Below are 25,137 nucleotides of genomic sequence, written 5' to 3' on the forward strand. Positions count from 1 at the left end.
ACCATGCATAAACTGTATAGGGCCGGGGGAGATCTTTCAGTTCCCCCATGCCTGACGGCAGAGGTGGGTATTAAGGAGTTTACGAAAGGCAAGGAGGGTGGGGGCAGTTCTAATCTCCAGAGGGAGCTGGTTCCAGTGGGTCGGGGCCGCCACAGAGAAGGCTCTTCTCCTGGGTCCCGCCCGACGGCATTGTTTAGTCGACGGGACCCGGAGAAGGCCAACTCTGTGGGACCAGGACTATATGTGGACTGAATGCAGAACTATAGTTATGACTAAAAGAGCAACTGCAGTCTGTATCGGTGTAACGGATACTGAATCATCCGTGTTTCCATTTGGTAAAGGGCCCATGACTTATGATTAAAGCTGGTTTGTAAAAATATTTCCCAGCTTTCAGGCACTGCTGCAGCCAGAGTGTTAATTTGCAGTCCATTTTGGAAAGAAGAGGGAACCCGGAGTATTGAATTTATATCATCTCGGGCCTATTAACAGGCCTCCCGAGAAAAAAGGAAAACAAAACAAAAATATGGAAACAATAGCACAGCCTGCAGAGGTTCACCCACAGAGAATGCAAACGAGGCCAACTTCTGTTAGACAAACTGCCTAAATACAGTAGTGCCTCTACCTAAGAACGCCTCTACTTAAGAACTTGTCTAGATAAGAGCCGGGTGTTCAAGATTTTTTTCTCTCTTCTCAAGAACCATTTTCCACCTACAAACCCGAGCCTCCGACACTGTATCCGGAAAAGGCAGGGAGAAGCCTCCGTGGGGCCTCTCTAGGAATCTCCTGGGAGGAAACAGGCCCGGAAAAGGTGGGGAGAAGCCTCCATGGGGCCTCTCTAGGAATCTCTTGGGAGGAAACGGGGCCTCCACCCTCCCTGTGGTTTCCCCAATCGCACGCCTTATTTGCTTTTACATTGATTCCTATGGGAAAAAATGCTTCTTCTTACAAACTTTTCTACTTAAGAACCTGGTCACTGAACGAATTAAGTTCGTAAGTAGAGGCGCCACTGTATTTGCAAATAGACGTGCAGAGCTCACTAGGTGTAATGAAGAGAGATGACTGTTTCTCCCAACACCCTTAATTTCTAGTCGCTTAAGGATGATGGGAAGCAGGCGTCTACAGTATTTATTCGAGCTGTCAGTGGCTCTTGAAAAACCTGCATATTTTTGCTTGATTTAGCCTGCCGTGTATAACAATGGCAGCCAATGTAAGTGAGACCCCTAAATTCTTTCATTAAGCAGTAATTCTGTATCATGGATAATAAGACTACCATAAATGGAGACGGTTTCCCAGTAAAGCATTCTGGCCCATTTGGGTGGATATAGAATGGACTTGAGCAGCATAATCTTTCATTCTGCCATTGGCATTGGTTTTGGGAGCAGACGAAACCTCTCAAGGACTTTTTTTCAAAACTGAAGACAAAAAACCGATGCTTTGGTGAAACAATGATGGATATGATCACTGTATTTAAAAAGTCTGAAAGTGCAAATATGTGACCCAAGAAACCACTACTACAACACGTTCTGTGTAATTATTTCTGTCACTGACCACATAATACTCAAGATCTATATCAGAGATCTTCAAACTTGACAATTTTAAGACTTGTGGAATTTTCTGGGATTTGAAGTCCACAAGTCTTAAAGTTGCAATATTTGGGGACCTCTGATCTATATGCTATGGTGATGCTAGTAATTGTTGTAATGTAGTAGTAATTTTAATACTACTACCCTGTTTCCCCGATAGTAAGACACCCCCGATTGTAAGACATATCGGGGGTTTCAGGGGGGTAGGCTAATATAAGCCATACCCCGAAAGTAAGACATATGTCTTACTTTCGGGGAAACACGGGGGTATTGCCGGGGGGGGGGAGCCTGATGACGTCGCTTCCAAGCTCCCCGCGCGCCCCTCGTCTTCGCCTCGCCACGGCGCCACCACCTCTTCCCCGGCTTGGCAAAGCGAAGGACGGCGCTGGTCCGAAGCAAGCTGGGCGGGCGGCGGCTTGCAGCGAAGGCGCTCGTCCCAGCAACCGAGTCCTGCCAAGGCTCGGCTGCAAGCGGCCAGCGAGGCCGACCAGCTCCGAGGCGAGCGGCCGGAGCTGCGGCCTCCTTCGCCCGCCTCCTTTCCGGCAGGCAGGTGGGGCTGCCCAACTGCGCAGAGCGGCTCCTCCCCTCCAGACACACGCTTCCCCAACACGCGTCTGTGGCTCCACGCGTGCACGCCGCTTGGAGCCCTGAGGTTGAACTTGGAAAAGGGTTCATGAGGCTCCTGTCCCGCGGCTGCCCTTCTGGACTCTGAGGAGATGCCTTCGGGAACGCGACCCTTTCAATTTTTTTCCAATGTAAGACATACCCCGAAAGTAAGACGTAGTGGGGCTTTTGGGGGTAAAAAGAAAGTAAGACACTGTCTTACTTTTGGGGAAACACGGTAGTAGTATTTATTTGTAGTAGTTATCATAGCAGGAGCAATAATAAAACTGACCTTAGTGACAAATGTTCTCAGGAGTCTTGTTAATTTTTGGAGCTACTCTGGTTGATTTGTAAGAGAGACTAGGATAGGATACAGTAGGATAGGATAGGATAGAATTCCCCCCACCTTTTCCAGCCCTGTTTCCTCCCAGGAGATTCCTAGGGAGGCCCCACGAAGGCAAAAAAAAGTTACACTTGTTACCCTCTGGGTCCTTTTAGACCTGGAGTATAAAAAGTTTGGTTCTAGCTACTGGGATGGTCTTTTTGAATACTCTTTTCACCAGCATACTAATTTGAACATTTCTGAACACACTGAAATGAAAATTGAAGTGACAAAATTAATGCTTATTTGTTTATTTTGCTCATAAAAGCACGCTCCCCAGTTTTTGTGCAATTTTGTTCATTTTTATCTAGATTAGGCTGCAAAATCAGACTTTTTTGACCATCTTTGGCATTGGCATTAGTTGGGGGAAAGATCAAAAGCAACATGAGAAAATGTTATTTTACTGAAAGAGTAGTAGATCCTTGGAACAAACTTCTAGCAAACGTGGTTGGTAAATCCACCGTAACTGAATTTAAACATCCCTGGGATAAATATATATCCATTGTAAGATAAAATACAGGAATAGTATAAGGGCAGACTAGATGGACCATGAGGTCTTTTTTCTGCCGTCAATCTTCTACGTTTCTATGCTGTCTCGGCACCCGAGGAAAAAAAGATTTGCAATCACTGCTCTAAACACTCTCTTATTCCACCTTTAATTTATAGCCAAGGTTATAAACTTTTCTATTTTTCCCCCAGCCGCAATCTGTCCATTTCTTGTCACTTCACTCTAGGTTTCTGAGCACGATCAAGGGCAGACACGAAGTCTCTCGCGGAGACAAAATAGTGATTATGTTAAGCCTTGCAGCAAGACACCTAAGTGAGGTTACGACAGCATTCTTCAGAGTTTGTTTTGCAGAACAGGGGAAAGCTCGTCTCTGCTACGCTAGCAAGCGAGACACAGATTAATAGGTTGACATTACAAGGAGTCGCACTCAGGATGAACTTCTAAGGCTAAGATAGATTGGAAAATGGAACCGAATTCTCTTCACTGGATACATTCCAGCGGAGGCTGGACAGCCATCTATTTTGGACCCTTTAATACAGGGCTGCCTCTACTTATGGACATAATTTGTTCCGTGACCAGGTTCTTAAGTAGAAAAGTTTGTAAGACGAATCAATGTAAAAGCAAATAATGTGTGCGATTGGGGAAACCACAGGGAGGGTGGAGGCCCTGTTTCCTCCCAGGAGATTCCTAGAGAGGCCCCATGCAGGCTTCTCCATGCCTTTTCCGGCCCTGTTTCCTCCCAGGAGGTTCCTAGAGAGGTCCCAGGGAGGATTCTCCCCACGTTTTCTGGCCCTGTTTCCTCCCAGGAGGTTCCTAGAGAGGCCCCACAGAGGCTTCTCCCCGCCTTTTCTAGCCCATATTTCCTCCGAGGAGATTCCTAGAGAGGCCCCACGCAGGCTTTTCCCGACTTTTTCCAGCCCTGTTTCCTCCCAGGAGAGTCCTAGAGAGGCCCCACGGAGGCTTCTCTCTGCCTTTTCCAGTTACAGTTTCATAGGCTCGGGTTTGTAAGTGAAAAATGGTTCTTGAGAAGAGGCAAAAAAAATCTTGAACACCCGGTTCTTATCTAGAAAAGTTCATAAGTAGAGGCGTTTGTAGGTAGAGGTACCACTCTAATAAGAGTTTCTGTTTGAGCGGAGGTTGGGTTCAACAACCTAAAAGAACTCTTTCCAAAGCTCTGATCCCAATTTAATCTGACAAGACAATTTCTCCACCATCACATTTGTTTCCCCTTTCAAAAATAGCACGCTAGAACAGCGGTTCCCAGGGTCTGGTTTTTCAAGGCAAATAAAGACAAACCACACACCGCCAGAGGTTCAATGCATCTTTTCATTTAATACCCGTTAAATATTTATAACCGCCGAGGCAGCAGGCTGATAGTTCTTGAGATTATAGCAAGTGGTAAAAGGAAAACTTCTTCTTCCCTCTACGCCCCCAATTAGTTATAACCAGTCGTGGGTTGAATCCGGTACGGCTGGGATCGGGGTTCCGGTAGCGGAAATTGAGATGTGAATGTACCTCCGCACCCCCGACGCGCATGCTGATTCTGTAAAATGTTTAGAGAGGGCTGTAAAAGTACTATGAAGAAGTACAGTGGTACCTCTACTTAAGAACTTTATTTGTTCCGTGACCAGGTTCTTAAGTAGAAAAGTTTGTAAGTAGAAGCAATTTTTTCCCATAGGAATAAATGTAAAAGCAAATAAGGCGTGCGATTGGGGAAACCACAGGGAGGGTGGAGGCCCTGTTTCCTCCCAGGAGATTCCTAGAGAGGCCCCACGGAGGCTTCTCCCTGCCTTTTCCGGCCCTATTTCCTCCCATGAGATTCCTAGAGAGGCCCCACATAGGCTTCTCCCGGCCTTTTCCGGCCCTATTTCCTCCCATGAGATTCCTAGAGAGGCCCCACATAGGCTTCTCCCTGCCTTTTCCGGCCCTGTTTCCTCCCAGGAGATTCCTAGAGAGGCATGCAAACCCATTAGGAAAGAAATAAAAGCTCGGAATTTGGGTGGGAGGAGGAGGAGGAGGAAGAGGAGGAGGACAGTCACTGCCGAAGGAAGAAGGTGAGGTGAGGGGAATCAAAAAAATCCAAAACATTAAGGCTTTTAAAAAAAAGACAGCAAGGAGGAGCACGTGCCCCCCATACACCCGGCGCGAGGTTGCCTCCCATGCACTGTGCCAGAGAGAGAAACCCAGGGGGAATGGCAGGAAACTGACCGGGCCTTCGTACAGCTCTCAAATTTACTGGGAAATTTTTCCGGGCTCGGGTTCTTAAGTAGAAAATGCTTCTTAAGAAGAGGCAAAAAAATATCGAACACCCGGTTCTTATCTAGAAAAGTTCTTAAGTAGAGGTGTTCTTAAGTAGAGGTACCACTGTATATAAGTCTAAATGTTATTGCTATAAATGCCATTTCAAAAAAAAAGGAGAAGGAAGCTTATATAATCTGCAGTTTAAAAAACAGATCAATAACTCTTTTGAAAGCCAAGATAAAACGTTTTGACAGTTGACTGCTAAATTATTTGGATCCCAGTTGTGATGTAACAGTATATCTCAGTGTATATATATTTACTAATAAATGTTTGCAAATGCTCAGGATTCATCTAAAAGCATAGCATTGCCCAGATCCCTTGCAAAATTATTTTCATGTACACTGCTCAAAAAATAAATAAATAAATAAAGGCAACACTCAAAGAACACATCCTAGATCTGAATGAATGAAATATTCTCATTGAATAATTTGTTCTGTGCAAAGTTGAATGTGCACAAAAGCAGGTGAAATTGATTGTCAATCAGAGTTGCTTCCTAAGCGGACAGTTTGATTTCACAGAAGTTTGATTTACTTGGGAGTTATATTGTGTTGCTTAAGTGTTCCCTTTATTTTTTTGAGCAGTATATTTCGATGCATTGTTGATAACAATTGGCCAGCCACTCAGACACTACCACAAATTAAATGGATTAGCAGGTTGTACAAAGGGGGTATTGACAGTATCAACAGTGGAGACCTTCAAATTTCTGAGTTCTATCATATCTCAAGACCTAAAATGGTCACCTAACATCAAAAACATCATCAAAAAAGCCCAACAAAGAATCTTCTTTCTGCGCCAGCTCAGGAAGCTCAAACTGCCCAAGGAGCTGCTGATCCAGTTCTACAGAGGAATCATTGAGTCCATCATCTGCACCTCTATAACTGTCTGGTTTGGTGCTGCAACCCAGAAAGAACAATGGCTGCCAACCTGCCTTCCAATGAGGACCTGTAGACTGCACGAGTCAAAAAGAGGGTGGTGAAAATATTGACTGACACCTCGCATCCTGGACACAAACTGTTTCAACTCCTACCTTCACAACGTCGCTACAGAGCCCTCAACACCAAGACAACTAGACACAAAAACAGTTTAACGCCATCACTCTACTAAAGAAATAATTCCCTCAACATTGTCAGACTTTCTACTAAATCTGCACTTCTATTCTACTAGTTTTTCTCATCATTCCTATCATCCTTTTCCTCCCACTTAGGACTGTGTGACTGTAACTTGTTGCTTGTATCCTAATATTTTTATTAATATTGATTGTTTCTTCATTGCTTATTTGACCCCTATGACAATCATTAAGTGTTGTGCCACATGATTCTTGACAAATGTCTCTTTTATTTTATGTATACTGAGAGCATCTGCACCAAGACAAATTCCTTGTGTGTCCAATCACACTTGGCCAATAAAATTCTATTCTATTCTATTCAACAGTCGATTCATGATTGCACAGAATTTTAGGCAGTCACAGACCGCCCCAGAGACCGACGGCTTGTTTTACTTCTTCCAATCCATTGCCCTCACCCCATCTCCCCTTACTTCCTGCTGATTTTCAGAAAGACACAATTAGTCTGGTTTTTGTTACTGGCCAAAAGCCATCTCTCTTTTCCCTTTCACAGTATAGAGTTTTTCAAAATCCTCCTGGGAGATTAAAAGAGACTTCACGCTGCTCCAACGCCAGTGTTTTTAATAATGGGAAAATAGGAAAAGTACAAAGTAACTTTGAGGATGTTTAAGAGTGGAGCGCTGTGATTTTTCAAGATGTGTTGTGTGTGCCTTTGACTTGAGGCACCACAAAGCTTCACCTCTGATGAACCTCAAGGTTTATTTTTTATTTATTTCATTTAATTATTTGTCAAACAAGTCTAGTTATTGATTGACTGATTGATTGATTGATTGATTGATAGATTGGATTTGTATGCCGCCCCTCTCCGTGGACTTGGGTCAGCTAACCACAGTGATAAAAAACAGCATGTAACAATCCAATACTAAAACAACTAAAAAACCCTTATTATTATAGTACTATAATATAATAGTATTATAGTACATATTAACATAACGTAACATAAGTAGAACATAGTAATAGAAAGGATAATAAGACAGTAGGACAGGAACATTAGGTGCAAAAGTGCACTTATGCACGCCCCTTACAGACCTCTTAGGAAAGGGGAGAGGTCAATTGTAGATAATGTAAAGTAGAAGATTTTGGGGCTGGGGGAAGCAACAACAGAGCCCGGTAGTGAATTCCAGGCATTGACCACTCTATTGCTGAAATCGTATTTTCTGCAGTCAGGTTTGGAGCAATTCATATTCAGTTTGTATCTATTACGCGCTCTTGTGTTGTTGTTGTTATTATTATTATTATTATTATTATTATTATTATTATTATTATTTACTATACTTGTATGCCACCCTTCTGTGAAGACTCGGGTCAGCTCACAGAATACAATACAAAAAAAAATATGTGTACAAATCTAATAGTTAAAAACTATAAGCTAAAATCCCATTACACTAAAAAGCAGTCAATTAACACAATCACATCCACACATAACATAGTAAGAGGGGGGGGGCATGATCTAACTGCCCCATGCCTGGCGACATAGATGGGTCTTAAGGCTCTTGCGAAAGGCAAGGAGGGTGGGGGCAGTGCGAATTTCCGGAGGGAGCTGATTCCAGACGGTTGGGGCCGCCACAGAGAAGGCTCTTCCTCTACATTGTCTGGTCGTTGGGACCTGGAGAAGGCCAACTCTGTGGGACCTAATCGGCCATTTCTGGCCTCTGGGGGGTTTCCAGGGGTTGCGGAAGGCGGTTTTGCCCTACCCACACTCATAGAAAAGCTCGGGAACTTGGGGAGAACAAAAAACGGGCCCTCCACGTGATCTCTGGACCTGAGCTCATGTGTTCACCGATATGGCTCTGCATTGCCACTTGTGGCACGCATGCCATAGGTTTGCCATCACGGGGACAGACTGTCCTGCAAAAACATGGTGAGAAGAGTAAAGTGGGTACCATTTTGACCAATTAATGCTTTGTAGCCAACATGCCTGTGTGGTCAGTATTCAAACTCCCAGAAAGTATTTTACCAGAAAATCCAGATGTTCTCAAATACTGTATTCCAAAAATGTCCACTGGGCCCAAAAGTTGTGGAAACTCTGCCAAAAGTTGTTTGGTTAGGGAAGAAAACTGATAGGGTGGTAGTAAGTTATAAAATCTCAATTAATTATCAAAATTAAGTGCTATACTCACACTTAATAATGAAATAGAATAGAATAGAATGGAATGGAATTCTTTATTGGCCAAGTGTGATTGGACACACAAGGAATTTGTCTTGGTCTCTGGGTGTCACGCGACTTGCGTTGTCAATGACAATTCGTTGTATTGACAATGACAATAAAGTATTTATATTCATAAATCTATAAAATTGGTCCTGAGATGTAATAAGGCTAAACTGGTAAAAATTGCTTGTGTTTCTAAAACAAAGGGTTTTCTTCGGAAACACAGCTAGCCAATCTTGGAATTGCCAATGTGTGAAAGTTTAACTATCAGATAAGATTAGGTCAGAGGTGTGTGTATACTTATATAAGCCTTGCTACCTGTACTAAAGGCCTCATGATGGTGAACCTCCACAATATAGTTTAATATCTAACTTCATCTTGTTTAATCTCACAACAAAGATTGATTGAGGAAGCAAGCACAAAACTTTCTCTATTCATATTCTTTCCCGGGAAAGAGAACACAAAAAGTCCCAGAACTACTGGCAATATGATGCTACTATGTGAAAGGTTGAAGAATTTAAAAAGGGAGAAATTCTGCTCTAAGTAGAGGGTTTTTATTTTGGTATACTGTACATTATGCCCAGTGAAGGGCTGCAAAATGTTTTACCTCCACACTGAGGGCACAAGATCATATGCTGCAACGTCCTACCGGTCAATGACTACTTCAGCCTCAACCGCAACAACACAAGAGCACGCAACAGATTCAAACTTAATACGAACCGCTCCAAACTTGACTGTAAAAAATATGACTTTAACAATCGAGTTGTCGAAGCGTGGAACTCATTACCGGACTCAATAGTGTCAACCCCTAACCCCCAACATTTCTCCCTTAGACTCTCCACGATTGACCTCTCCAGGTTCCTAAGAGGCCAGTAAGGGGCGTATATAAGTGCACTGGTGTGCCTTTCGTCCCCTGTCCAATTGTCTCTCCTTATCTCATATATCATATATATTTTCTTCCTCTCATATATTTTCTCTTCTATTTTACATATTATCTTTATATATATTACTTCATGTCTATTCTATTCTCTTGTATTGGACAAAAAAAAAAAATAATAATAAATAAAATAAATTTAAATTTAATAAATAGTGTAGATAAAAGGTAAAGGAAAAACAGCCACTGAAAACATGAATACTCTTTTATTTTTCTGTACCTTGGTTCTTGGTTTTGGCTTGGGTGCTTCTGTCTCAAGGCTTTTCAGCAAGATTGGTGGAGATGTCTTGCAATTAGCCTCCTAGCAGGGAACATCAAAAGCAATTCATAAAAATATGTCTGGAGATACATCCTGAAACAAGAACAGCCTACAGGTTCACTTGACAGGCATTTGAGCTTCAGATACAGATAGATAGATAGATAGATAGATAGGTAGGTAGGTAGGTAGGTAGGTAGGTAGGTAGGTAGATATACACTGCTCAAAAGAATAAAGGGAACACTCAAAGAACTCATCCTAGACCTGAATGAATGAAATATTCTCATTGAATCCTTTGTTCTGTACAAAGTTGAATGCGCACAACAGCCTGTGAAATTGATTGTCAATCAGTGTCGCTTCCTAAGTGGACAGTTTGATTTTGCAGAAGTTGGATTTACTTCGAGTTATATTGTTTTGTTTAAGCGTTGCCTTTATTTTTTTTGAGCAGTGTATATAAACCAGGCAGCTTCAGCAATTTTAGCTGAAAAAAATATATAATTTAGCCTCATAGGTGAATGCAAGTGATTAGATCAGTGCTTCCCAACCTTGGCAACTTGAAGATATCTGGACTTCAACTCCCAGAATTCCCCAGCCAGCGTTTGCTGGCTGGGGAATTCTGGGAGTTGAAGTCTAAATGTCTTCAAGTTGCCAAGGTTGGGAAACACTGGATTAGATGGTATGTCTTGCCTCAACCCAAAATGTGACCTGGGAGTTTTCTTAGTTAAACGAACATCTGGAATACATTACATTACACTTGACAGGGAAGGAGTTATTACCAGACAATGACCAATTGCCTTATGGTAAATGCTTTTACCAGCAACAGGAAGGGTGGGGTGGGGGTGGGGGGGAAGACATACTACAGAGAGGAGGGGGGTTTTTTTGGCACAATGCTGTGGAAAATATAAGCCAGGTTGCTCTTTTCTCTAACACAATCAATTCAGCAAAACGTGAGCAACTGTTCTTCATTAGTCAATCTGTTTGTTTGTTTAGTCCAATACACAATGAGGGTTTTAGTGGATATATATCTATGTACATATAGTAAAATACATGATGAAGGTTATAGAGGAGATACTCATAGTAAAATATATCTAAGAAATAATAGAAAAGAAGATATAGGAGTAGAACATATCAATGAAAGAATAGAAGAAGAGATATAGGAATAGAAGAAAGGTATAGGAGATATAGGAGAGCAATAGAATAGGGGACGGAAGGCACTCTAGTGCACTTGTACTCGCCCCTTACTGACCTCTTAGGAATCTGGAGAGGTCAACTGTAGATAATCTAAGGGTAAAGTGTTGGGGGTTTGGGGATGACACTATAAGTCTCTGCTAAAGTTAAACCGTTACCATAACCCTTACTACACCAACTTTATGTTTGGTGTAGTTTGCCAAACTTCTCTGCAGACTTAACTAGGGTGTCTCTCAGACTTCTCTACTAAAATACAAGTTCATTACAGAGCACAAAATGGGTGTGTCACTACTCCACCCGAAAGAGAAGGCCCTACGAAACTAGACTCGCTATCCTGGGTCTAGAAAGCTTACAGCTACGACACGATCTAAGTATTGCCCACAAGATCATATGCTGCAATGTCCTCCCTGTCAACGACTACTTCAGCTTCAACCACAACAACACAAGAGCACACAACAGATACAAGCTTACCAAATTGGACTGTAAAAAATACGACTTCAGTAATCGAGTTGTCAAAGCGTGGAACTCATTACCGGACTCTGTAGTGTCATCCCCTAACCCCCAACATTTTACCCTTAGACTATCCACGGTTGACCTCTCCAGATGGAGTGGGAATAGAGATTTTGCAGTATCCTTCCCCTGGGATGGTGCGGGAATAGACCTTGTATTATCCTTCCCCAGAGTGGAGTGGGAATTGGGATTTTGCAGTATACTGTACTTCCCCTGTCATGCCCAGCAAGCCATGCTCACCAAACCATACCATGCTTTCCAAGCCACGCCCACCAAGCCACACCCCACCCACCAAGCCACACCCCACCCACCAAGCCACACCCCACCCACCAAGCCACACCCCACCCACCAAGCCACGCCCCACCCACCAAGTCACGCCCCACCCACCAAGCCACACCCCACCCACCAAGCCACGCCACACCCACCGAGCCACGCCACACCCACCGAGCCACGCCACACCCACCAAGCCAGGCCACACCCACCAAGCCACGCCACACCCACCAAGCCACACCCCACCCACCAAGCCAGGCCACACCCACCAAGCCACGTTGCACCCACCAAGCCACGCCGCACCCACCAAGCCACGCCACACCCCCGAGCCACGCCACACCCACCGAGCCACGCCACACCCACCGAGCCATGCCACACCCACCAAGCCACGCCCGCAGAATCGGAAAGTTCAAAATGCCGTTCCAAAGCTCCGTTCCGCTTTCTCTCTTTCTTTTTTCTTTCTTTCTTTCTTTCTTTCTTTCTTTCTTTCTTTCTTTCTTTCTTTCTTTCTTTCTTTCTTTCTTTCTTTCTTGATTGGATTTGTATGCCGCCCCTCTCCGGAGACTCGGGGCGGCTAACAGCAATAATAAAACAGCATACAATAATAATCCAATACTAAAAACAGTTAAAAACCCATTATAATAAAAACCAAACATACATACAGACATACCATGCATAAAATTGTAAAGGCCTAGGGGGAAAAGGAATCTCAATTCCAACACTCACTTTGACCAATATAATCCTCGGTGCCTCCTTGCCCCCTCCTCCTTCCTTCTTGGGATGCTCCCATTCAAACAAGGGACTGTAGTTGTCCAGCATGTGGACCAGGATCTTGTTGCAGATTTCCTGCTGTTTCATCCCTTCGAAGCCCGGTGGGACACTGCAAGGCAAATACATCAATACATCGATACATCGATACATAAAGCAGGAGGGCAGCATCAAGCACAGTGTACTGTCTTTTCCTCTTTTTTTTTTTGAAAAATACTTTATTGATTATTTACATTAAAAAAGAGTGGGTATAGTGCCCCGAGTCTTCGGAGAAGGGCGGCATACAAATCTAATAAATAATAATAATAATAATAATAATAATAATAATAATAATAATAATAATAAACAATACAACAATACAACATTTACAAAGTGTATAAAATTACATAATTATTTATGCATAGGCATCCATAGGGTCATGGCACCGGGCCAGATTATCTCAGGGACCGCCTTCTGCCACACAAATCCCAGCAACCAGTTAGGTCCCACAAAGTGGGCCTTCTCCGGGTCCTGTCAACTAAAGAATGTCATCTGGCAGGACCCAGGGGAAGAGCCTTCTCTGTGGTGGCTCCGACCCTCTGGAACCAACTCCCCCCGGAGATTAGGATGCCCCCCCTCCTCACGCATTATTTGCTTTTACATTGATTCCTGTGGGAAAAATGGCTTCTTCTTACAAACTTTTCTACTTAAGAACCTGGTCACGGAACGAATTAAGTTCGTAAGTAGAGGTTCCACTGTACGGAATATGACAGAACCGAAATAGACTCAACCCCAGTTCAGCATCAGGGCTAATACCATCCCTGCCACCTAAAACCATCCCGTTTGTGCTGGTGCTGCAATTAAATTGTCCTTCCTGCTGGTGGAAAATTTGGCTTGAAAAACCTCTGAGGTTGCCTGTTCTTTGTACCCTTCCCTTGGACGTTTTCTAGCCTATTAAGAGGGAAAATGTTTTCGTTCCGCTTCCTGCTATTCACAAGTGCATAGCGACTGCTATTCCAAGTACACAAATCCAGTTTAAATCGAGCGAGTTGTGCTATTGAGCAAATAGACTTTGGTTGTTTAAAGCTGCTTTAAACAAAAAACCCTCCTTTTAATCTCCCATGTGTGTATGATCCTTTTTCTTTCCTGCCTGAAAACCCTTGCACAACGGGTGGCCTTCTCTTTGGCTGATGAAACATTTTCATTACAGGCGAAAATTTTGACAGGGCAAGACACCCTCTGCAACATTTCATCCAAGGGGCAAAGAAGGTTTGATTCTTGACAAATGTATATTTTATTTTATGTACGCTGAGAGCATCTGCACCAAGACAAATTCCTTATGTGTCCAATCACACTTGGCCAATAAAATTCTATTCTTACAATTGATATTGACTAGTTCCTATTATGATTAGGAGTTATACCTTATGATACTTGATGAATGTATCTTTTATGTACGCTGAGAGCATATGCACCAAGACAAATTCCTTGTGTGTCCAATCACACTGGGCCAATAAAATTCTATTCTATTCTATTCTATTCTATAAAAAAAGGGTACTTTTCATACTTTGCCAGCTAGGTTCAGTGGTTCTCAACCTTTCTAATGCCACCATCCCTTAATACAGTTCCTGATGTTGTGGTGACCCCCAACCATAAGTCTAGCACCAATTCCCCCAACAGAGCTTTAAACTGATTGGCAGGAAGGCCAGAGGGACACCCCTACTGTAAACACCTGATTGGTCAGAGGGCAAAAATATGTTGTTGTTGTTGTTATTATTATTATTATAAAAATATGTTGTTATTATTATTATTATTATTATTATTATTATTATTATTATTATTATTAATTAGATTTGTATCCCACCCCTCTACGCAGACTCGTGTTCCAAGGCGCCAGAATAGAAGGTTTACTTCCTAACACCATAGGAAATTTGTCTTTTCTCATGGTCTTAGGCAACACTGGTGAAACGGTCATTTGACCCCCAAAGGGGTCCCGACCCCCAGGTTAGAAACATAGAAACATAGAAGACTGGCGGCAGAAAAAGACCTCATGGTCCATCTAGTCTGCCCTTGTACTATTTCCTGTATTTTTATATTAGGATGGATATATGTTTATCCCAGGCATGTTTAAATTCAGTTACTGTGGATTTACCAACCACGTCTGCTGGAAGTTTGTTCCAAGGATCTACTACTCTTTCAGTCAAATCATATTTTCTCATGTTGCTTTGGATCTTTCCCCCAACTGACCTCAGATTGTGTCCCCTTGTTCTTGTGTTCACTTTCCTATTAAAAACACTTCCCTCCTGGACCTTATTTAACCCTTGAACATATTTAAATGTTTCGATCATGTCCCCCCTTTCGCTTCTGTCCTCCAGACTATACAGATTGAGTTCATTAAGTCTTTCCTGATAGGTTTGATGCTTAAGACCTTCCACCATTCTTGTAGCCCGTCTTTAGTTGAGGACCACTGCTTCAATTAAACTGTTTCCAATTACTCAGGAGCAACTTGCTAAAAAAATTAATAATAAATAGCTAGCATGAATATTACTGTACTTTACTGGTGCTGCCCTTATCTGTTTATTTTTAGCTCAATGCCTCATATAACTTTCCAAGAAATGATAGGCAGAAGCTTCTGAGTTTGAAGGCTCCGATTCTTGGCTGTATTTTGAAGCGAGAGAGGATATGTTCTTCCATGCTATCAAATAACAGTAGAATAAAATTACTCTGATAATCTCTGGCAGTAGTTACTTGAGCAATTTTACACTGTGCCTTCAAAATGGCTAGCAATTCCCATTAGCTATTACTACTTTCACATCCTCCGCTGCCGAAAGAGTATGGGCGTGCGCTATCGTGCATGCGCGAGTGCCCACACCCATAATTCAATGCCTCAATTGAATTACACAGCTCCCCCCTCCCCTAGAGGCCCTCTGGAGGGTGGAAACTGCCCATTTCCCAACTTCTGGTGGGCCCAGGCTCCAAAGGCGTTCGGTGACCAGGTTCTTAAGTCGAAAAGTTTGTAAGAAGAAGCAATTTTCCCCAAAGGATTCAATGTAAAAGCAAATAATGTGTGCGATTGGGGAAACCACAGGGAGGGTGGAGGCCCTGTTTCCTCCCAGGAGATTCCTAGAGAGGCCTCACGGAGGCTTCTCCCCACCTTTTCCGGCCCTGTTTCTTCCCAGGAGATTCCTAGAGAGGCCCCACAGAGGCATCTCCCCAACTTTTCCGGCCCTGTTTCTTCCCAGGAGATTCCTAGAGAGGCCCCACAGAGGCATCTCCCCACTTTTTCCGGCCCTGTTTCCTCCAAGGAGATTCCTAGAGAGTCACCATAGAGGCTTCCCCCCGCCATTTCCAGCCCTATTTCATCCCAGGAGATTCCTAGAGAGGCCCCACAGAGGCTTTCCCCCCACTTTTCCGGCCCTGTTTCTTCCCAGGACATTCCTAGAGAGGCCCCACGGAGGCTTCTCCCTGCCTTTTCTGGGAGTTTCAGAGGCTCGGGTGGGAGCCAAAAATCAGCTGGCCAGCACATCTGAGCTTGGGCAACAGCTCATGTGCCGGCAGATATGGCTCTGTGTGCCACCTGAACGGGTCCAAAGACGGGCTACAAGAATGGTGGAAGGTCTTAAGCATAAAACGTATCAGGAAAGACTTCATGGACTCCATCTGTAGAGTCTGGAGGACAGAAGGAAAAGGGGGGACATGATCGAAACATTTAAATATGTTAAAGGCTTAAATAAGGTTCAGGAGGGAAGTGTTTTTAATAGGAAAGTGAACACAAGAACAAGGTTGCACAATCTGAAGTTAGTTGGGGGAAAGATCAATGTTTCTATGTTTCTGTGCCATAGGTTTGCCATCACTGGTATATTCATTAGAGAAGTTATGTGTATCAAGAAACAGGGCTCACACGAGTCTTAGGAGCCTGGGGATTAAAAGAAACAAGGAAAAGACATACAGTAGACCTCTATGCCAGATGGCAGTGGAGATATTTATACTAAGTCTAATCAAATTTGGTGCAACACACCTGCCAATCACTGAGTCACTCAATCTGACAAAACCAGATTACACCACACTGGCATTTCATTAGATTAGGAGACCTTGAAGAGTCTGACTACATGGCAGCGAAACATTATAATCTCTGGTTAGTCACGTCCAGTCGCAGACCACAGAGGGAATCTTTTGTAGTTAAATATTGTCCGGGACTATCTTAAAAAGAAAATTTGGGAGTATGACTCAAACCATTAAGCAGGATTAAGGGATTTGACAAAGCTCAAACAAGGGTGCAATTAAACGCTTGTATTTACCCCCTGGGCTGCTTTTTTTGCAAGGGCAATTTTGCAACAGGTAAGAAGAATGAGTAATGAAAAAAAGTGACACATAAACACATAATTTTGCTGAGCCATTTGCCTAGATTTGAGCCACAAAAATGAGAAGAAGGACAATTACTGTGTTCAGTTCTGGAGACCTCACCTACAAAAAGATATTGACAAAATTGAACGGGTCCAAAGACGGGCTACAAGAATGGTGGAAGGTCTTAAGCATAAAACGTATCAGGAAAGACTCCATGAACTCAATCTGTAGAGTCTGGAGGACAGAAGGGAAAGGGGGGACATGATCGAAACATTTAAATATGTTAAAGGGTTAAATAAGGTCCAGGAGGGAAGTGTTTTTAATAGGAAAGTGAACACAAGAACAAGGGGACACAATCTGAAGTTAGTTGGGGGAAAGATCAAAAGCAACGTGAGAAAATATTATTGCACTGAAAGAGTAGTAGATCCTTGGAACAAACTTCCAGCAGACGTGGTTGGTAAATCTACAGTAACTGAATTTAAACATGCCTGGGATAAACATATATCCATCCTAAGATAAAATACAGGAAATAGTATAAGGGCAGACTAGATGGACCGTGAGGTCTTTTTCTGCCGTCAATCTTCTATGTTTCTATGTTTCTATTAACTGAGGAAATTTAATGCTGTCTTGTTTCAGACTTCATGCCAACATCTTCTCTTTGAGAACAATAATAATAATAATAATAATAATAATAATAATAATAATAATAATAATAATTTATTAGATTTGTATGACGCCCCTCTCCAAAGACTCAATAACAATATCCTTGTGTTGTGACTAGAACAATCTAGAACTGAACACACTCAAAACCGTAGAAATGGTGGTGGACTTTAGGAGAAACCCTTCCACCCTTCCACCTCTCACAATACTAGACAACACAGTATCAACAGGAGAGACCTTCAAATTTCCAGGCTCCATCATATCTCAAGACCTAAAATGGTCACCCAACATCAAAAACATCTTCAAAAAAGCCCAACAAAGAATGTTCTTTCTGTCCTTGTTCTAGGGCGAACACTGCGAGACCTGAGCTGCCTTCCTTCTATAAATACTGGTGGCTGGGTGTGGTTTGATGGCTCAGCAATTGCCTGCTGTGTAGAAACTTCCTGGTGAGTCAGTGGGATATACAGTATATATATATTTATTTATTTATTCCAATACACAATAATATACAATGAGGCTTATAGAGATATAGTGGAGTATATGAGATATAGGAGAGACTATAGGACAGGGGATGGAAGGCACTCTAGCACACTTATGTACGCCCCTTACTGACCTCTTAGGAATCTAGAGAGGTCAACCGTAGACAGTTTAAGAATAAAGTGTTGGGGGTTAGGGAATGATACTATGGAGTCCGGCAATGAGTTCCACGCTTCAACAACTCGATTACTAAAGTCATATTTTTCACAGTCAAGTTTGGAGCGGTTAATATTAAGCTTGAATCTGTCGTGTGCTCTTGTGTTGTTGTGGTTGAAGCTGAAGTAGTCGCCGACAGGCAGGACATTGCAGCGTATGATCTTGTGGGCAATTTTCCTGGGGTCCCTATACCTGGTCTGCCCTACAAGTGGAGTTTCCCTCAGCTAGGGAAAGGAAATACGAATCGGGAAAGAGCTTACCAAAAACAGTTCGGTCCAAAAACCGTCGCAAGGTTGGAAACCGTCATTTTGTTCTCCGAATGATGCTCGGCAACGCGTTTCAGGAAATGGCAAAGATACTTAAGGAGACGATAGTGAGTGTCGGGCATCTGTCTCAAAAGGTCTCTTAAGTCACTGGTCTCCAGGCCACACTTTTGGCTGGCTGTAAAGAAAGAAAACATGATATATTTATTTTGTGGTACATATCACACAAAAGCAGCAAAAATGAACTGTACTCCCTCACAGAGAAGGAGAGAGAAAGTACAGTCAGGCGGTAGGGAAAGCAGGTAGGATGCTTGGCTGCATAGCTAGAGGTATAACAAGCAGGAAGAGGGAGATTGTGATCCCCTTATATAGAGCGCTGGTGAGACCACATTTGGAGTACTGTCTTCAGTTCTGGAGACCTCACCTACAAAAAGATATTGACAAAATTGAACGGGTCCAAAGACGGGCTACAAGAATGGTGGGAGGTCTTAAGCATAAAACGTATCAGGAAAGACTTCATGAACTCAATCTGTATAGTCTGGAGGACAGAAGGAAAAGGGGGGACATGATCGAAACATTTAAATATGTTAAAGGGTTAAATAAGGTTCAGGAGGGAAGTGCTTTTAATAGGAAAGTGAACACAAGAACAAGGGGACATAATCTGAAGTTAGTTGGGGGAAAGATCAAAAGCAACATGAGAAAATATTATTTGACTGAAAGAGTAGTAGATGCTTGGAACAAACTTCCAGCAGACGTGGTTGGTAAATCCACAGGAACTGAATTTAAACACGCCTGGGATAAACATAGATCCATCCTAAGATAAAATACAAGAAGTAGTATAAGGGCAGACTAGATGGACCATGAGGTCTTTTTCTGCCGTCAGTCTTCTATGTTTCTATGTTTCTATTTGCTTTTATGTTGACTCCTATGGGAAAAATTGCTTCTACTTACAAACTTTTCTACTTAAGAACCTGGTCATGGAACGAATTATTCAATTCAATTCAATTTATTAGATTTGTAAGAATTAAGTTCTTAAGTAGATGTACCACTGTAAACAGTTTGATTATAGCTACCTTGACTACAAAGTATTTTTTTATCTTGAAAGAGATTAGCATCTTGCTGTATTTCCACAAAATTATAGCAGGTCTTTGTTAAAATCGAAAAATACCGAATCAGCTTGAAAATCAGCAGGAGTTTGTAGGAGGCAATTAGCTGTCCAAAGTATTTCCTAATCAGGCAGACAGCCAGAAAAACTGCTTCCTTATGAAAGAGATTGGATCCCGGGGGATCATAATTGAGTCTTTGTATTATTATTGAGATAAAATTCATTACTAGACAATTTAACGTCTTGGTGAAGGACACTGGTCTGATGCACGCATTACAAAAAGGGTAGGATTTGAAAGCTTTAATGCAGGAGTCACCTGGCCACTTTAAGACTTGTGGACTTCAAATGGGGATGGGGGAGGGCCTTTTACCCTTCCCTGGGTCCAGGGAAACATTTGGAGCATGAGAGGTGAAATACGAGCCTATTGGGTCCACCAGAAGTTGGGAAACAGGCTGTTTCCAGCCTCCAGAGGGCCTCCAGTGAGCAGGGGAAGCTATTTTCGCCCTTCCGAGGCTTTTCTTTTATTATTTTATTTTATTTTATTTATTTTATTTTTAGATTTGTATGCCGCCCCTCTCCGAAGACTCGGAGCGGCTCACAACAAGAAACAGTACAAATCCAATACATTAAAAACAATTTAAAACCCTTAATATATATTAAAAAAAACCCATACAGACCATACATAAAGTGGAAACGGCCCAGGGGAATCAATTTTCCCCATGCCTGACGACAGAGGTGGGTTTTGAGGAGTTTGCGGAAGGCAAGGAGGATGGGGGCAGTCCTGATCTCTGGAGGCAGTTGATTCCAGAGGGTCGGGGCCGCCACAGAGAAGGCTCTTCCTCTGGGTCCTGCCAGACAACATTGTTTAGTCGACAGCACCCAGAGAAGGCCAACTCTGTGCGACCTAACCGGTCGCTGGGATTCGTGCAGCAGAAGGCAGTCCTGGAAATATTCTGGAATTATGGGTGTGGGCACTCACACATGCGCGATAGTGCATGCCTACTCTCTTTCGGCACACGAGGAAAAGAAGGTTTGCCATCACTGTTTTAGGATATTATTGTTTTATTATACTACTGATTTTAGAAACATTGAAACATAGAAGACTGACGGCAGAAAAAGACCTCATGGTCCATCTCGTCTGCCCTTATACTATTTCCTGTATTGTATCTTAGGATGGATCTATGTTTATCCCAGGCATGTTTAAATTCAGTCACTGTGGATTTACCAACCAGGTCTGCTGGAAGTTCATTCCACAATTTTATTGTGTATTCTGATTGCATTTTACTATTGTTGTATTTATGTCACTTGTTAGCTGCTCTGAGTCCGTTTTGGAATGAGCGGAATGTAAATACAATAAACAAACAAACAGACAAAATTTGATTTTCCCCAAGTTGTGCATTTCTTCACTGTGACCTTTAAATCCATGCGGGAAAAGTCCTCTAACCCACTTCCTAAATTACTGCTTTCTGTAAACACTACAGAGGCAAAGAGTTCCTTCAAGTGTTATTACTTGAATAGTGCAATGCATAACCAGCTCTTGTTGAGTGATACGTGTTTATGGAAACAAAGCCTGTGTCCAGTTAGACCCTGATTTTATCAAAAAACATACCTGGGAACAAGGGGCAAACAGGACTCAAAGTTGAAACTTGAGAAAGCCCAGAATAGCATTTAAAGAGGGTGATTATTATTATTTTTAAACTGCAAGGTTGTTCTGGATTCTGAGAGAGCAGCCTTTCGCAGCTTCAATGTAAAGTGTTCCATATTTTGCAAATGAAACTGGACAGCCACTTGTCTGAAAAGGCTTAGGACAGGGGTAGGGTCAAACTGGATTTCTTCGAGGGCCAGATCAGCATTGTAGTTTCCTCTGTGGGGCAGCTGGGGGGTGGGAGGGAGCGGAGAGACGGGGCGGACGCCTCCTGTAGCACCCTGCCAGCCAAAATGGATTACAAGGCTGCTGTGCAGACAGTAGTGGCTTCTAAAATCTATTGATACCAGTTCATGAATGCATGATACATCTGCGCATGCGCATAAGTGGACAAAGCATCCCAGGCAGGTGGGTGGAGCATCCCACCGTTGCTGCTACCGGTTCGCAAAACTGGGCTGAACTGGGAGCCAGATGGATCAATTTCAGCCTCCACAGTCCCCTGAAGCACTCTGCCAACCAAAAACAGGTCACGGGGGGTGGCACAGCCCCCTTTATTTTGGACAACAGAGGCACTGCGGGCGGGTCTTTTGATAGTTTCAGGTTGGCCCCATGGACCAGATCTAAGCACCTCGTGGGCCCGATGAGGTCCCCAAGCCTTGAGTTTGACACCCCTGATATAGGGTGTTGAGCATGGGTTTAGACTAGAGAGACGACCTGCAAGATCTCTTTCACTTTTGTAATTTTGTTAAATATAGGAAGGAAGGGAGAGAGGGAGGGAGGGAGGGAGGGAGGAAAGAAGGAAGGAAGGAAGGAAGGGAGGAAGGAAGGAAAGAAGGAAGGAAGGAAGGAAGGAAAGGAGGGAGGGAGGAAGGAAAGAAGGAAGGGAGGAAGGAAAGAAGGAAAGAAAGAAAGAAGGAAAGAAGGGAGGGAGGAAGGAAAGAAGGAAGGAAGGAAGGAAAGGAGGGAGGGAGGAAGGAAAGAAGGAAGGGAGGAAGGAAAGAAGGAAAGAAAGAAGGAAGGAAAGAAGGGAGGGAGGAAGGAAAGAAGAAAGGAAGGAAAGAAGGAAGGAAGGAAGGGAGGGAGATTGAAAGAAAGATTGAAAAAGATTGAAAGAGAATTCATTGATCGGTGACATGTTTTATTCTATTAAAATGTGGATGAAGGATCTGTGTTCAAATATACAATTTTAAATGGAACCGCAGGCCCTTTCCTAGAAAATAATTATCCAGGGGTAGAGAAATAAAGATTAGTTTAATGCTTTTTACGCAGAAACCATCACCTTGATAAAGTTGGATGAATTTGGGGTAGAGCGCAGAAGGGATGACTCGGTCGGGCAGCTCGCGCAGAAATAACTTCAGCAAACTGGCAGCCGAGCTTACATCAGCCTCGGCGGCGAGATCTATTTGATCTCCAGCCTCGAACTTTGTCCGCAGCTGTTCCACTGTTTTCAGGTTGCCATTCACCCTGAAAAGACCTTCCTGCGCGAGGCCTGTAATGACATACATAAAAGGAGATAAGATTTCCTGGCTTGTGTTAAAAACATAATAAATGTGGATAAAAAACGTGGATAGAACAAATGATGGTGAACCTTTTTCCCCACAGGTGCTGAAATAGCATGTGTGCGCACTGTTGCCCATGCGCGAGGGCCCATGCCCATAATTCAATGCCTGGGGAGGGTGAAAACCGCTTCCTCAGCCCCCTGGAGGCCCTCCGGAGGTCAGAAATTGCAGGTTCAAGTCCCAGTGGGTATGGCTAGCTGATGAGGCCTTGGTCTGTTTCCCAACTTTTGGTGGTCCCAGTAATTCAATTCAATTTATTAGATTTGTATGCCGCCCGTCTCTGTAGACTCGGGGCGGCTCACAACAAATAATAACACAGTATATAACAAATCTAATGATTAAAAGTCATTAAAAAACCCTTATTAAAAGCAAACATACACACAAACATAACATACGTAAACTGTATAGGCCCGGGGGAGATGTCTCAGTTCTCCCATGCATGGTGGCAGAGGTGGGTTTAAAGAGGTTTGCAAAAGACAAGGAGGGTGGGGGCAATTCTAATCTCCGGGACTCACTGCTCACAGTCACTCATGCCCTCATCACCTCGAGGTTCGACTACTGTAACGCTCTCTACATGGGGCTACCTTTGAAGAGGGTTCGGAAACTTCAGATCTATCTATCCAGATCGTGCAGAATGCAGCTGCGAGAGCAATCATGGGCTTCCCCAAATATGCCCATGTCTCACCAAAACTCCGCAGTCTGCACTGGTTGCCGATCAGTTTCCGGTCACAATTCAAAGTGTTGGTTATGACCTATAAAGCCCTTCATGGCACCGGACCAGAATATCTCCGGCACCGCCTTCTGCCGCACAAATCCCAGTGACCTATTAGGTCCCACAGAGTGGGCCTTCTCCGGGTCCCGTCGACTAAACAATGCCGTTTTGCGGGACCCAGGGGAAGAGCCTTCTCTGTGGCGGCCCCGACTCTCTGGAACCAGCTCCCCTCAGAGATTAGAATTGCCCCCACCCTCCTTGCCTTTTGTAAGCTCCTTAAAACCCACCTCTGTCGTCAGGCATGGGGGAACTGAGATATTCTTTCCCCTAGGCTGCTACAATTTATGCATGGTATGTTTGTGTGTATGTTGGTTTTATAATAAGGGTTTTTAGCTGTTTTAGTATTGGATTGTCGCATGTTGTTTTTACCACTGTTGTTAGCCGCCCTGAGTCTACGGAGAGGGGCGGCATACAAATCCAATAAAATAAAATAAAATCGAATCGAATCGAATCGAATCAAATGATGCAAAATTGGGTGCAATTAACCACAGCCTCCTTAGCAACACAAATTCCGGCCGTAAGTTGAGGACTAATTGTACTGCTAAGGAAAAAGGGATATCCACAAAGCCACTGCTATTCAGAGCTCCTAGAAAAGTTCCATGAAACTTCTGTAAATATATTTATTAAATAACACAGTGGAGCAGAGGTCACAGTGAAGAACAGTTTCCAAGGTGCGAAAACCAGTGTTCAAATCCCACTTGACGTACACGTTAAGTGAGCTGCAATCTCTCCATTCCATTTCACCAGTGATTTGGGTAGGACTGCAATGCCCCATCTAACAAGGTTAATGTAAGAAGCTGTCAATATGCTAAACCACTAAACCTCAAATACTCAGAATGAACAGAAATCCTGGTCTGCCCTCTGCTGGAGAAGATGAGAATGTTTATTTATTTATGTATTTATTTTATTTTATTTATTTACATGTATTTTGTCCAATACATAATACACATTGAAGAGAATAGATATGTCATAATATAAATAAAGCAAAGAATGGAAGAAAAGATATAAAAGTATAGGTGAACATATTTGAAAGGAAGAAAAGATAAATGAGATAAGGAGAGACAATTCGACAGGGGACGGAAGGCACACTGGTGCACTTATGCACGCCCCTTACTGACCTCTAAGGAACCTGGAGAGGTCAATCGTGGATAGTCTAAGGGAAAAATGTTTGGGGTTAGGGGTTGACACTACTGAGTCTGGTAATGAGTTCCACGCTTCGACAACTCGATTGCTAAAGTCATATTTTTTACAGTCAAGTTTGGAGCGGTTAATATTAAGTTTGAATCTGTTGCGTGCTCTTGTGTTGTTATGGTTGAAGCTGAAGTAGTCATTGACAGGTAGAAGGTTGCAGCATAAAAGAGAAGGGAGGGGCCTTGAGGGTTCATCTAGTCCAGCCCCCTCCTCAGGCGAGAGACCCTGACAGAATCTTAGAATAATAGAGAAGGCAGGGGCCTTGCGGGTTCATCTAGTCAAATAAGTTTGATTTTTAAGTCTTCTTTAATAAACCCGGCAGGATTTGACACATGTCTGAAAAGCTGCCTGGGA

General features: G+C 43.1%; 1 protein-coding gene across 3 annotated transcripts in view; it reads right to left on the reverse strand.

Moving 5' to 3' along the window:
• LOC139155738 (protein FAM13A-like) overlaps positions 1 to 25,137 on the reverse strand; it is a 118,144-nt gene that overhangs the window by 87,616 nt on the left and 5,391 nt on the right. For 2 of the 3 annotated variants that reach the window (XM_070731009.1, XM_070731008.1), the window contains exons 3-6: positions 22,541 to 22,750; positions 18,509 to 18,689; positions 12,534 to 12,687; positions 9,804 to 9,884 (exon numbers count right to left, since the gene is read on the reverse strand). In XM_070731009.1, coding sequence (XP_070587110.1) covers positions 9,804 to 9,884; positions 12,534 to 12,687; positions 18,509 to 18,689; positions 22,541 to 22,750 — 626 coding nt within the window. The remainder of the gene's footprint in view (positions 1 to 9,803; positions 9,885 to 12,533; positions 12,688 to 18,508; positions 18,690 to 22,540; positions 22,751 to 25,137) is intronic. The other variant, XM_070731010.1, reaches the window with a different exon arrangement.

Source organism: Erythrolamprus reginae, unplaced genomic scaffold (assembly GCF_031021105.1).
Source record: "Erythrolamprus reginae isolate rEryReg1 unplaced genomic scaffold, rEryReg1.hap1 H_5, whole genome shotgun sequence".
Taxonomy (NCBI): Eukaryota; Metazoa; Chordata; class Lepidosauria; order Squamata; family Dipsadidae; genus Erythrolamprus; species Erythrolamprus reginae.